General features: G+C 39.6%; 1 protein-coding gene across 1 annotated transcript in view; it reads right to left on the reverse strand.

Annotated features, from left to right (window-relative positions):
- cdh13 (cadherin 13, H-cadherin (heart)) overlaps positions 1-15294 on the reverse strand; it is a 242883-nt gene that overhangs the window by 137119 nt on the left and 90470 nt on the right. Inside the window, 2 exon segments of the mRNA XM_079466561.1 lie at positions 3549-3662; positions 10737-10948. Of these exon segments, the coding sequence (XP_079322687.1) occupies positions 3549-3662; positions 10737-10948 (326 nt within the window).

Genomic DNA, 15294 nt, shown 5'->3' on the forward strand with positions numbered 1-15294 from the left:
TTGACTGATTCTGAATATAATGTCCATAATTGAGTATATTTTCTTCTAAGTCTGACTAATTTATCTTTAATGCTGCATCCCTTTCGGGTGTAGTCGGGAATAAAAGAACCCCAGTTAATGTGTAGTCAGTGTTTTGTTTTTATTAACCAAGTAATTACAAACCCGGCCACATATATATATATACACATACTTTATAGACCACTTCGGAAAAACAATGCAGTTCCAACGCTGGTCCAGAAAAACTTCCTGTTTCAGTTTTTATACAACCAACAGAACATTTATAACCGATTAAAAATTAAAAATGAATATCTTTATGATGTAATTATATATGTAAGATTAAAAAAAGAACCCTGAAGTGCTGCTGGATCAGTGTTTACATCTTGCAAAGTGTTCTAGATGAACCTTTGCAACCACCTGGCGACGCCCTGGCAACCACCCTAGCATCATAGTGATAAAGCTGACAAGGCTTGAAATTGACCTTGAACTTAACGACTTCTGCACAGCTTACCCTGTAAGCATCTTTTTTTCGAATACAAGAGATGTTCACTGTTAGAGAAAAAGATAGGCCCGGATTTTCAGAAAGGGCACAAGCAGACGCTCCAGACATCCCCAATAAGCACTTAACTAACTCTAGAGCACTGGAGACTAGTGTGTAAGTGCAAGGTCAATAAATTATGAATGACAATGACTAGCACTATCAATGACAACCCCCCCATCAATCATTAAAACTTTCTTTATTGTGGCTGACACAATAAGTCATTTATCAATCTGAGACTCATTGGCCTTGCCTCATTATCTGTGAAAAAGCCATTTTCAGTGCTTTGAGAGGTAATTTGTACATCTGTATCTGAATGGTCAGGCCACACATGTAATGTTTTCGCAGACAGACAGAAGCATGAGAGGATTTCATACGGCAGCACGGAAAGCGCTGAGTCTTATACTCAAAGCAGTTCTAAGGCCTGAGAAAACAAAAAAAATGCACCGCACATTGTTAAGTGTGAGATGCTGTTGTGCAATTAGTCACTCTGAATGGTAAACAGTTTCATCAGTTTTAGAAATCTGTTGTGCTCGGGGAACGTGCGGAAACAAGTGATAAGCATAAGCTGATCGTGTCGAAAGTCGCGAGGCTTCCAAATCATCTTTTAGAAGTGTGAGGAAGTGAGTCGTCGAAAGGAGTCGCAAAGTGTGCCAGTGATAATGAGGAGAATGAGAGCGATAGAGATATCCAAGCGCGATACTGAAATGTCTCTGTCGAATTTAAATACTGTGATCTGGAGAAATATGTCATGTACATTTTGTGTATAATTGCCTATTTTGCAAAAAATCTAATTGTTCTGAGAAAGAAAGAAAGAAAGAAAGAAAGAAGGCGACCAGTGTCACCAGATCTAGGATCACCTATGGTGAAACCCAAAATGTGTAGAGCATTACAGTCATACCCAGGTGCCAATAAATACAGAGCACTAAACCGAGCGGTCTAATCCCTACAGGAAAAGTTTGTCCAGAACATGAAAAGAACAGCTGCCACAAGAAACCAACGCCGTACATTGAAAACTAGTCCAGAGACAATTACCAGGCGGTTGAGAGGAAAGATCAGGAATTTTCCCCATTTGTGAGATTGCAGCGCAACCTGTGAAAACTCCACCATAATAAATCCCCCATAATCCCACAGCAAACCAATGTCAAAGCTCGAAAGGGAATCAGGGCACATCTGTTCTTTATTTTTTTTCCAATACTTCAAACCCCGTAACTGAGAGTGGATCTCAAATCAACACCAATGAAATTCATCTTTATAGCAAGAGCAGAAACAACTTTGTGTGATTTAAACTGAGTGTGATCCCCTTCCTCAAATCATTAATGTATTTATACATTCTAAATGGATTAAAGGGATCGTTTTACCTAAGAATTTAAAGTCTTTACTCACTCTCATGTCATTTCAAATCGGTAGATTTGACATTTTGAAAAATATATTTTGTGTCCCACAGTAGGAGTCAAACAAGTTATGAAGTCAAACTGCAGATCACAATTCTTTTCAACGTTATGTAGATGCAAATATCTCTACTACATTGCAATTGACAAAGTTGCCAAAAGGTTTCCAATGTTGCCAATAGGTTTGTATGTTTATCTCATAAACCTACCATGATGTTTTTATAGTGAGTGGCTATCCTAAAACCATAAGCGAATATTGAGTAACAGCATGATTCACCTACTTAAAGCAATAAACAACGAAATGATGGAAACTGGAATAAAACAGCAACATCTTTGTCTTCAAAAAGAAAGCAAATTATAAAGATGATTTGGTTGGTGCCTAATATTCAGCAGCACCATCTAATGAACTAGGTCACAGTACATGTCTCCTGTGGGGTTTCACTGTGGAGAAACTTGTGGAGCAACATAGAGAACGCAAACAAAAATAAAAAAACAAGACGCATACGTTCGTTTACGTGCCATACCAGAAGAATCTAGCGCTTCTGTAAGGAATAACTGCAGGATAGAAAGAGAATAGAAATGTATTTCCATTAAGTTTTCTGTTTCCTGCTGTATACAGTACACGTCTAGAAAATCAGCAGACTACATCTTTTATTTTTCAACCACAGTACAGTCTTAAAAAGACTGATGACATCACCTCCTGCCCTAAAACAGACACTTCTCCAGGTAGTTGTAGAGGGAAAAGATACAGAGGATATCTCCTCTGGGACAGCCATATCACAGACTGGTCCGGTGATAAAAAAATGTCTGCTTACAACTGGAGCAAAATTGCTCTCGGGCTTGCAATTGGGCAAGATGCGCTTGGTTTGGGTTCTCTTGGTTTGTATTTTTCCTCTTTTTCTACGGTTTACCTGCAAGCTTTCAATCATTTCTACCCTATCTTCTCAGAAAATCCTAGAGCTGAAAAACAAAGATGGAAAAAGCAACATGCACACACTGAAACGTAAGCACACAAACAGAAAACCCCAAAAGTCAATGCAGACAAAACAGTGGGAACTTTGCCAAGACAAGAAGAATATTAGTAATGTTTTTAAAGTATATCCAACAGATCATTAAGAGTTTGTAATGTGTTAAGATGCTCTTGAGAGTACAGCAAAATAACTTTTCACATATCTTCATCTAGTTTATTTCATGGCTGATTCCGATCGTAGTTAAATAAGGAGAAACAGTTTTATATATTTAGTTTCTAGCAACCGGCGGTGGTGTGGTACAATTCTCTCATTACTGTCCCTGCAGAACAACAACAATCATATGCAATGCAAATCAGACATTTTCTCAAAAGCAGTAAAGGAAATATTCATTAACTGCCTGTGTAGCAAGGGCAGCAAGGATCACATCTAAGCATTAAAATTCCATTCTGTGTACCGCAAATCCATCTGATTTTAATATGTTTGTCGAGTAATTGTAAGATAGCGTTTGCATAATAACACTTTTGTTGAGTCAAGCAGTTAATGTTACAAAGCAAAGGTTATACTCGCACTGATTCTCCCTCTGTATAATACTAAAATTTGAAAAGATTATGAATTCTAGGTGTGAATCTTAAGAAGATGTTTATACTGTACCTTTCCAATAGACCTGGGGAAGGGAGCTCGCTGGTTCTCCGGCACAAACATAGGTGGAACCAACAGGGATCTCTTTGACCTATATGGCATCAAGTCTGAGAGCCCAAGAATTTCCTAAAACACACACAAGACAAAATTAGAAATGAGTGAAATCAAACCAATATTTCATGTTCATTTTTTACGCAAAATACAGTAAATTGAATAAGGTGAAACAAACTATTAAAGGTCCAGTTTTCTATATGATCTATTGACAGAAATGCAAAAGGACTTGCATGTGTTCAGAGGTGAATAAAGACCTTACATAATAAAGCGTTATGTTTTTATTACCTTAGAGCGAGCTATTTCTATCTACATACACCGTCGGTTCCCTTGCATGGAATACGCCATGTTGTATCTACAGTAGCCCTCACCAGACAAATTGCTCCATGGATACGTTTTATAACCAAATTATCTCCTTCGGCCACAATATCGAAAATGTGACGACATCTTAGTCCTGTATCAGCCACCGCAGTGCTTTAAAAAGGCAGGGGGGTGGAGTGAACCATTAGTTACAATCGGCAACCTCACCACTAGATTGACCACTAGACTGGACCTTTTTTAGACTAACACAGTAAAGAGTCCAAATCTAAATATCAAACATTTATAAAAGCACCAAATGTGTTTTTCTGCAGGTGTAAGCTTGCAACCAAAGTTTAATAGCATTCCAATTCAATAACCCTGCTAATCAGCCTCTCTCATGTTCTTCGCTCTGGTCAGTTTTTTCTTGCTATTCTGTTCTTTTTCTTTATACTTTGTCAACGCTGGTGCAATCGGAGCCCCTACGGGCAATTAGATGGCAGCACAAATTATATTTGTCATTCAGTATTGATAGCATGGTGAAACTGAATGTATTAGCACGGTGGCAACCCACTGCTCCTGAAAGCCATGTGGCATGAGCAAGTGTTCCTCTAATACCTTTGGGTGACCTTACATTACATTTCATTTATGCATTTGGCAGACACATTCATCCAAAGCGACTTACAATGCATTCAAGTTACATATTTGATACATTGATATTGAACACATGCTCAACCAGTAGGGCTACACATTTTCCCTCTCTATGCAACACTACAGTAGCAGCGTTATACGTCTTGATCAGACATACTTTCATATTTCAAAGCTTCACAGAATAAAACTGCGGAAATCTGAACCTTAAAGGCCCGTCCTCATTTTCCCGCACAGTACAATCTATTTGTAAAATAGATTCAACACATCAGCATCCCGTGAGACAGCGTCGGAAATAATGTGAGGAAGATGCGTCTTGAACATCATTCAGACTCGTATTGAGATTGATGAGTGAAGTTTGCATGCTCAGGGCATATTATCTTTCTTTTCAAAAAATGATATCATTAACCCGCACGGTCACGACAGTATTTCATTATTTTTTTAATCAAGCTCCTGTTGTTTTATGTCATTAGCACATAAACAGCGTTGTTTGTCTCCAAAAGACGCTTTTATCGTGGAAATTACTTTCGCCATCCTGCTGGCTTGAGCAACAGAAATGTTATCATACACAAATATGAATTCCATTATCAGAGCAACTGTGGTATTATTATTCCTGATGTGGTTTATTGTCAACATAGACAAAAGATGTAATCCTGATATCTCTGTTTATTCAGACAAGGTTTAGAGGTTTTTTTTAAACATAACCAGCTGACTTGAAGATGAGGACAGGGTGCATTATGACGACAGCCCGCCGGTCCACAGCATGCATCTGAACTCATTACAATAGTGAATCTATTTCAGCAGCATTACACGAAAAAAGCTGCAGTGAGAAAGACTGAGAAAACAGCTGGCACGGTACATTTTAATAGTTTTGTTTCTATGTTAATTTTCAAAGTGTACTTTAGTTACTTTTCGCCCCACGACTGTTAGTTTTTCCTGTGTTTTGTTTCGTCTGTTTGTCTGCCTGCTTTGATTTAGCTGTTTTCAGCCCAGACACACACAGACTCCATCCAAACCTACAGCGCAAGTACACCACAGTCACGGAGAAATGACAGGCTATTTATTGTCTCCTACTCAAATGCCATTGTTTGCCGGGAGGTTGTGAGTTGGGGTGGTGGTCACAGACTTTCTTCTATTTGCATCGGAAGCATAGTGTGTTCCGTCCTTGCTGGATGTCTTTGGTCAGGCGTAGCGGCTGAGGAGTTGGCAGAGTGATGGTGGAATGTGAGGGGCTGTGCAGAGCCGCTGAAGCCCACAGGCTGTCAGTATGACTGAGTGTATGAAGGTGGAATGGCAGGGATGGAACGAAGCCATTTGTTTGCAGTGTTTCAACATATCACTCTTGGCCGGGCGATGCTGTGCAGCGTCACACAGTGCTGAGGGCAAAACCAACAAAAATAGGGCGGTGTATGCACGGTGTACTGGTGCCATGGTAGCGTCACAGTGCTAAGGCCTTAAAATGCCTGCCATGCCACTCTATTTATTTAAATGATAGTATTGTACACTTGAGTGAAATGTTTTTATTATAAAAATTGTAGGTGTATGCTTAAATGTCTAATTTCTTTTTAAATGGATGACTTTGACTGAATAATGATGAAAGAACAGCCAATAAGAGCACAGAATGGTTGGGAACTCCTTTAGAATGGGTTCAAAAGCACTTTGAAGTGAGACATCAAGAAGCAGCTTGATAAAAAGACAAGAAAACATTTCTGCAAATTCTAGTCAAAAAGTCATAGTCATAGTTACTTTTATTTCATAATTTTGATGAGTTTATTATTTTACAAAAAAAGTGTTAGTGTTCTAAAACTTTTGACCGGTAGTGTATATAAATGATATTATATTTCAAGTGACTGATATGGAGCTGTGTTGGTACACCGAGCTCCACTGATGACCTGAAGCACACACACCACTAAGCAATATCTGCAGGTTACTCTGGTGTGAAAGTTTGATCCTTCTGCCAATATAGCGTGGCTGTAAATATATAGTCTATGCCATATACTATTACTCAAGCCATGATAGTCTTAAATGCTTCTAAGGCTGCTTATTGTAGCATTAAACACTGCCTTTCTGCGTTTCAGACACAAGGTTATTATTGGCATTTGGATCAAACTTTCACACCACAGTGACCTGGAGAGATTGTTAAGCGGCTATGTGTCCTTCAGCTCATCAGCGGAACCCCGTCAGCCGCCACAGCGCCATACCAGCCCCTCAGCGGAGGTTCACCTTGGACATCTCCGCATCCAAAAGAAAGTATGCAATCCTCCCATCATAAGAGTTCATGTCATTCTCATTCACTACATAAAGGGCATGAGTGACAAATCGACGGGCATTACAGTGAAGATGAAACGCCTCCGACACATACTGAGGGATGGACAAAAAGCGAGAGCGATGGAACTCGAAGAACCTTCTCTGTTTGAAAAATCAAGGTCTGCGTTGAGGTTATTGATGAACTCCTTCGCTACTTCCAGCCGTATTTTCAAGGACAGGAGGGCGTTCTGAGATCAGAGCGAAAGGCCCTTGTCTCAGCTCGATGCACCTTCCCTGGCGATGAAGAACGCTGCTGGAATGAGCGTGCTGACGTCTTGAAAAGAAGATAGTCATGAATCTTTAATGTTTCCTGTTAATAAATTACAGAGGTACAATCATCCCTGCCTTCAGCTTTCTCCTCTCCGTAAGAGAGTTTGAGCTCTCATTAATAACTTGATACAGGGTGGCTTAAAGAATCCCAGTCATGGAGTGCATTAATGCACGGCTGAGACGCATGGAGGATTACACGGCTCGGTTATTTAGCCAAAAGAATATGGTGCTTTAGGAAGTTTAGTGCCTGTGTCCTTATATTCCACTGTTTTCTTCAAAGTGCAATTACGACAAACTGGCGAAGAACACTTAAACGTTTGCCTCAATTCATCCATTTGTCACACCATATCATTATAAATAAAGCTAAACCTCTCCAGTGTTGTTGTTGTTAGACTATCTTCCGACTCTCAGAGGAAAGATGGTGACACAAACCTCAGTTAGCTTTTCCTTAGTCATCAAAACTCATTAAATAAGACGCAAGAGTGGGCAGAGGGACCACGTCCTTGTCAATTCTGCCATTCTGTTGCTGACTGCTACATGGAGCTGTATCATTACTCATGTCCGACATTGATTTATCCAGACAGAGAGACGAGTCTGAGCGCCAGACAGAATCCTAGGGGTTTGCATTGCAAAATATCTGCCTGAAGTGATTCATTACAACAGTTTTTGTTCCTGTGCTACTCTTATAGGAACTAGCAGGGACATATCAAAGCTGGTTGGATAGATGTTGTGCTTTAAAGGCTGAACCTTGATATATAAGCTTACCATTATTCTCAACACTGACTTTTCATAACATTTGTTGATATTCAGGCCAAAAGTTAAAGCGTATGTTTATTTAATTGTTGATTTAAAAATCAACACGTTAAAACCTCTGGTGACGAGTTGATTGAATTTTTTAACCACTTTGAATTACTGATGAAAAAACAAGTGAAGAGTTGATGAGATAACTCTGTTTTTTTAAATGTTCAAAAATCATGTTTTTTTATAGCGCATTCCAATTAATATCAAACTGAAGATGGTTTGTTTTGATTTTAGTCATAATAATTAATAAGATACAGCTAATTAACACAATAAAAACATGATAACAATAAAAATATTTTTTCATTTTGGAACCAAACTCTTCAAGTTTTTACTCAGACATTATAACCAAACACCGACCAAGTGGGCAATTCTCCCAGAAAAGCGCAGTGAGGCGAAAGAAAGAGCCCGCCCACACGCCAACTCGCTATCACTCTCGTCACCGGCCTCGCGCCCTTCCCTCATGGCTGTCGTCCCACCCTGCTCGCCACATACACCCTGTAACCCGGATGCTGCAAATCATTTTGTGAAGGGCAGTTTAATATTACACCAAAATAAATAATAAATATTTCTTTTAATAACATATGACATTATATTTACAAATGATTAAACCAATTTGCCTGTTCCTGACGTTTGAATGTTTCTTACTTCAAAACCGAAACTAATCGGCTTTTCCTCGCGGAGGATCTGCATTCGGTAAAAGTGAGCTAACAAAATATTTCAAATTCATATTTTATAACGGAATCTAAATATTAAAGGAATACCTTAAAGATTGAATTATATATGTACTTTTTTTTAGATAATAAAAAGTACTTCTGGACCAGCGTTTACATCTACAAAGTGTTCTATCGTGGAAAATGCCTCAAAAGGCTATTTGGAGAACCAAAACTGGTTCTTCTCCGTCATCACTGTGAAGAACACTTTTAGAACCTTTTGTTTATAAAAGAGTGTCCATCACTATAACTTGAACTGAAAACACTAAAAAGCCCCACAAACACTAGACAGATTTCCAACTTGTAACCTTGTGACCAGGTCAAACTGAAATCCCATTTACCAGTGAAGCAAATAAATTATAAAATGAGTTGGGTGGTGGGAACCAAATACATAATTGATCCTTCAATCATCCACTTTTACAGTATGATGCCAAGTAGAAAAATATGAAATGTCAAAGCATTATAAATCACATCGTTTTTTGGCATTCCATCTAGTCTTTCCGAAGTGATTTCTGTCTCATTCCACACAATGAAATACCATGAGGGGAAAACAAATCATGAAATAAATTCGTCTATTGATCCTCAGTCAATTCTGGAATGATAGCTTGAACTCGTAATGTTTTCTCGTAATGCCTACCATTTCACCCTGGCTGTGCTTCTATGGCAACTAGAATTACAGCGCGTCGGCCCCTGGGAAAGATAGTCTTTTCCATTTCCACTCACACTTATCAATAATCAAAATCCAATAAAGTGGGCATCAAGTCAAATATTGCATCAATAAGCGGCCGCTTCCCTTATGCGTTCAGGTGACGTGAGCTTTTCTGCCGGGAACAAACCAGCCGGGTTTCATTTGAGGGCTTCGTCTGACTGATTACAGGATATAGGATCCATAAGGACACGTTTCCAGCCTTTTTCCTCGCCACTGTTCTCTCTCATGTACAATCACTTCACACAGGCTATACACTTTTTCTGAGAGTATAATTCACAGTTCGTCTCAAAGAGGTGAGAGCTTGTTGCTTTTCATTCACAGTACTGTAGAAAGCATTATAGGCAGTTACAGGGGCTGCGTGATCCTACGACTATACTGTGAATGCTGCATGATTATCAGGATGACTGATATGTAACCATCATTCTAACAGAACCATCTGGACCTCTAGTCACTTTTTCAACTCTTCAGAACTATCCATCCATTTATCCACAGATAATGATTGGAAAGGTAGTGTAGCATTCAATGACGAACAAATGAAATAAGGGTTTGAAATGAAAAACAAAAGACAAATAAAATGTGGATGACACTGGGTTAGTGAAGTTATCTTTTAAAAATGAGCTTACTCGCAAATATGACATTGAACACACCATTCAATTTTCTTTCAATAGAAATAATTTTTGCAAATTCTTGCCACAGAGCGACTACATTCAAGATTGTAAAATATAACAGTTCTGATTTACATGGGATATTCACTCTTGTTTTATTATAATTCCCACAGTTCAATCCATACATTTGATAAATTACTATTATTCTCAAATGTGAAATGTTTCCTTGAATGCACTGCCGGTATAAAAGCATCTGCTAAATGCACGAATGTAAATATAAAACCGAATACACCAGTTGAATTAAAACAAAACTGCCACGTTTCCTGGATAAAATAAACTACCCTCATTGTGAGATCTCTGTTTTCAGTCTTAAATTTGATGTTGTTCGCAATATTTACTTTTATTCACTTTATCTAGTAATGGTTTAGAATATCTGCAGACATGTGACAGTATCTGGACTCACCGTCTCACAGGTGAGTCTATCGCCCCTTAATAGAAAAGTGAATTTCCCCTCCACGATATATATGCCCGTCCCCACACAGACGTCATGACAGGTCAAGACAGGTAATCCTTTTCATTTTTTTTGTTGGGGGTAATTTCCAGAATGAACAAGAGACTGTCAATATGACAGCAGTGAAGACACACTATGACTGACACAGTCCAATTTTAAAAGAGAATTACGGGTGTGCAGACACGCAGAAGAACACCGTTTGAAATCACACTGAGCTGACAAGATTGAAGGCTTCATGTCTTTTAACAAAACCGATGATAAAAAACAAAGTCAAGACAAAGAAACACTTACCCTGAGCGTCTGAGGAGATCTAGGTGGTGCCCCCGTAATGGTCACCTGCGTCATATCGTCAGCGTGTTTGTTGACACCATGGATGAACATGACATCTCCGCTGTCAATCACGTCTCTTCTAGGGACCAGGCTCAGGTTCTCATCTAATAGGAAGTCTGGGTTTGACACTTCAAACTCCACAACTTCATTTCCCGCACAGTCGTCAAACAACACTGAAAACAAACACAGAGAGAAAACATTTTCTGATGAAAAGCAAGTCTAAAACTTGAAGCGTTATGATGTGAAGTGATTCACGAAAAACATTTTGTCAGCAACACATCAATTCCAAATACTGCATTCTATCACAGATCTTTCCATTCCCTGTTGGTTTTTTTTATTCTCCAAAAGTAAAAACGGATATTTTTCCCTGTCTGCTGGATCTCAGAGAGAGGATTTCTTTAAGGATAATATATTAAAAAAGTACTTTCTGTCTGTGTAAAAGCAGGGTGTGCTTGTGGAGGTGACTGCACCTCATAAATCTGGCCATCAGGGTGCTAAAAGGAAATAAACAACATCCTCTGACGAATAAATCATATTTTATTTACATTAAATAGAAAATCTTAACCCTCGCCCAACACACCACACGTCCGGTCTGAAAGATAAAGATACCACCACACCGGCCAGTTTATCCCCTCTGATAACGTCCATCTCAGACTTATCTCAATGCTCCATACCTCGATGTGCTCTTTCGTCCTATATGACATATTCCTGCTAACATTTCCATTTCCCGTTCATCATCTGCTCATCTCTCTTTTTCCACTTCCCAATTTCTGTCTTCTCTATCCTCCATGATGTTCTAAGTTATATTCTTGTAACGCAAGGTGACCTGAAACGGGGCAGATTGAAAAGGTTTACACACACAAGTTAAAACCCATCGGAAGAGTGAACACCGACCTCTTGTCAAGCCCTAAAAGCAGACGTGAGGAGTTCCACTGTCTACGACCCTCCCTAAATGAACCATTTAAATGCATTTGATGAAGATTTAATTTGAGGACGCGAGTCGGAACGGTGCCAATAGGATTCTTAATGACATTCTTTATTCAGAAATCACATTTCTGTTACAAAAGACTAATGTGCCTATGATAGATCCAGAAACAGAGGTGTCATGGATGTTTCCGTAATCAATCACTTTAATGGCTTAGCACCCTGATATCATACACAGCAGCGTGAGCTATACGCTCAAACAATTCTTCTTTAAAACCATGCTAGTGGTTATGTAAAAACACATAAATACACAATGAAACTCGGGAGGTAAGAACCGAAAAACATCATGGTTAAATTGTACTACCTGAGTAAATAATGTTTGCGGTTGTTTTCACTAAAGTACATAAGTAAAACAACATACAGACCGCATGACATTAAAACAATGTATCCACACTGCATATCATACTACTTTAACGTTTAAGAGAGATACTGTGTTTAATTCAAGTCGTGGTTTTGCATGCAGGGCTTGTCTATTTTTCACTTAAACATTCACGGCCATGAGGCCGGTTTGAGGACAGGTCAAACAAGGACTCAGCTGATGCTAAAAACGAGTTTGCTCTGCATGACTACAGAGTTCATCACATATCTGCTCAGGTAACTGAATTAAAGTCGAATGAGCGATGTGACACCCTCTCGCTAACATTCCACAATAACAGGTGATGAAACGGCACGTAATCAAATCAATAGTCACTTTATTGCCCGGGGAAGCACCTGTTTCCATCACACAACATCGCTTATTGGAGAAGAGACGGACAGGCAGTCTGAACTAAGTTTTCTTGTTTTAGATATAAGATAAAGGACCTTGAAGTTTCTAGTGGTCAGTCTTTCTATTGACCCTTATAAAAAGGAACAATCACTTTATTATAGTAAAAGTGGTAACACTTTACAACAAAGTTGTATTTGTTAAAACATTAATTTGACATTTAATAAAAATGTATTAACAACGAGTAATACTTCACACTCTCTCTCTCCAGCCACTGAGAGCACACTATCCACTCTGACTTCATCTCACACACTGAATGTGATGCGGGTTGGGTTCCGGCACTGTAAGAGTTAGACGGAGGGTCTTAATGAGCTCCTGTGTTCGCTGTCTCTCACCGGACCCCGGAGACATCCGCAGCGCCGGTCACTGTTGTGTCTTAGATGCGCTCTTGCACCTCGGCTGTAATGAGTTCAGTCTGTCTGTCAAACTAGCGAGCGATCACTGCTGATGTTAGCATCAACAGCAGCACTTCTGAGCTCAGAAGAGCAGATGTGTGCTCTAATTATCCTCTCCCACATTGTTTCTCTCAAGAGCATGGATTTCCTTTTGTTTTGTCCGAAGCTTTTTACACGTCCGGCTTTTGGCAATATCTCTTGTCCTACTTTGATTGCTGACGTAACAGTGCTCGGTTATGTGAGGTCAGACCGTTACAAAAGGATTCTGGGAAAAGAGACTCAACCATGTGAAGTGGCAGAAGGTGTACGCATTTTAGACTAAACCTGCAGGAGCGAATCATTTACGTACAATTATTTCTCGAATGACAGCTTATTTCTATTGTTTCACAGACACACGGATGCAATAGGTACACCAGAGACCCAGGAGTCGACCCCCTTCAATTCCTCTGCAGTTATGATTTCACGTCTGTTTATTGGTTGCAGGGAGGGTAACCGGTTAATCCATCAAAATCAATACAAATCAAATCCATTGAAATTTCTCTCCAAGCGCTTAACCTTTTCCACTATGCCGTTAGTCCCTTTATCATCCTCAGCACAAAAGCTTTTAGGGCCATTTTTTACACAAACGCATGCACGTGTACACCCCGTCCGCATTATAGGTCGCCCCCGCTCGCCAACGTAATCGAGGACGGGCAGGAAAACAACCGTTTGAGTTAACAAATGGCAAAGTCAAAGGCATACTCTTCGCTAAAAACGAATCAAGTGAAGGAACGGTAAATCTCTGAAGCGCCGCATATCTGATCATTTCCCTTTCCATTACACCATTTCAGATTGCTTTCAAAAAGAAGAGGAAGCTCTTTATAGTGTGCTAGCAGCAAGGCAAACACTGTCAGCCGTTTCAAAGGCACGGCTCTGAGTGTTTGATGCTATTGTGTGTTTGTTGCTGTGGAGGACAAGAGTGTTTTGGAAAGCGTATTGGGCTACGGGTCGCTTTGATGTTGGCTGTCAATGGCAGACCCTTTAAAAGAGTGTTATTGAGCCGAAATAGCATCGCGCTACGGGGATTATCTGGTGGGAGGTGTACGGGGAACCTCATCGGAATTCAAACGCGCTCGCACAGACTTACAGATACACAAAAGACATGCGTATCACATTAATCAATCAACATTAAAGACAAGATCTGATCATTGGGAGTGCATTTCATTGACGTGTTAAATGCTCTGATAATAGCTGGCATTCAAAATCCTTAACAAGGCTGGAAGTTGTGTGCCAAGCTGTATAAACTATTCCATTGAAACACTATACAAAGCATGCTCATGAACACCATACTTGACTGCGACACCACAGCGCCACAAATCATACGTCTTTCCACCTTGGTAAACAAGCGTTCACTGACAGATGAAGTTATACAATGCAATAAAAACTCACTAAATGTCTATTATATAGAAAAACCAATACAAGTCAATGGGTACCATATTGTTTGGTTACCAGCATTTCAGGTTTGAAATGACAAGAGGGTAAATTATGACAGAATGACATTTTTGGGGTGAACTATCACTTGAAATGCTTATAGTGAATGCCTCAAAACCAGGTTTAAACCTTCAAACTGACTGGTTCGTATGAATGTTGTTCCAGTATGACCTTTTCAGATTCTCTCTGAAAATGCTAAATATTTTCCAATGTAACATTTCAAGTCCTAATCAAGTCTGTGCTCGACTGCACATCTCATTAATTTCCCCGTTCGTGCGATTTTCCTACGGTGCGTCAAGTTTGGAGCATAGTTTTTGCGTGCTCCATAAATGTCAAGCGGGCATGAGATGGGGTTATATAATGATGCATGCACCTGCTCCAACATCTCCACTGATCCATAAATAGAACCTTACACTACCACAGTATTTAACGTCTTTTAATCCTGCTTGTAAAAGCTCCTCTTCATTTGAAGGATAAAGGTTTGCCATTAACCAGCTTGAAAGAATATGAGGATGTTTATGTGCACGCGAATAAACACAGATTAATCTCAGCAGGGGGCGCCGTCTAGAATGGCATTTTATTCCTGATCAGAGATGAATCACCGGGTTGATTCCGCATATGATCTCAAAGCTCCAGCCAATTGCTTTATCTCCCAGTGGCTGGTTCTTCTCCAGCTGTGTTCTGCAGCCAGCGATAATAATAGAACTAAAGTCTCCGTGTAACCTCAGTCTTTCATGTTCGAGATCTCAGATCAATTAAAGGACTGATGTAACATTGATTTCAGATTTCACAAACAGTTTCCTTCTTCACGGGTGGGCTGAAAGTGCACTTTTCATGTACTTTTGACATCTACTGTAAAAATACAAATGCAGCTTTCGAAGCCCTGCACTGGAACTATTTTAAAACA

The sequence above is a fragment of the Barbatula barbatula genome, assembly GCF_947034865.1.
Source record: "Barbatula barbatula genome assembly, chromosome: 10".
NCBI lineage: Eukaryota > Metazoa > Chordata > Actinopteri > Cypriniformes > Nemacheilidae > Barbatula > Barbatula barbatula.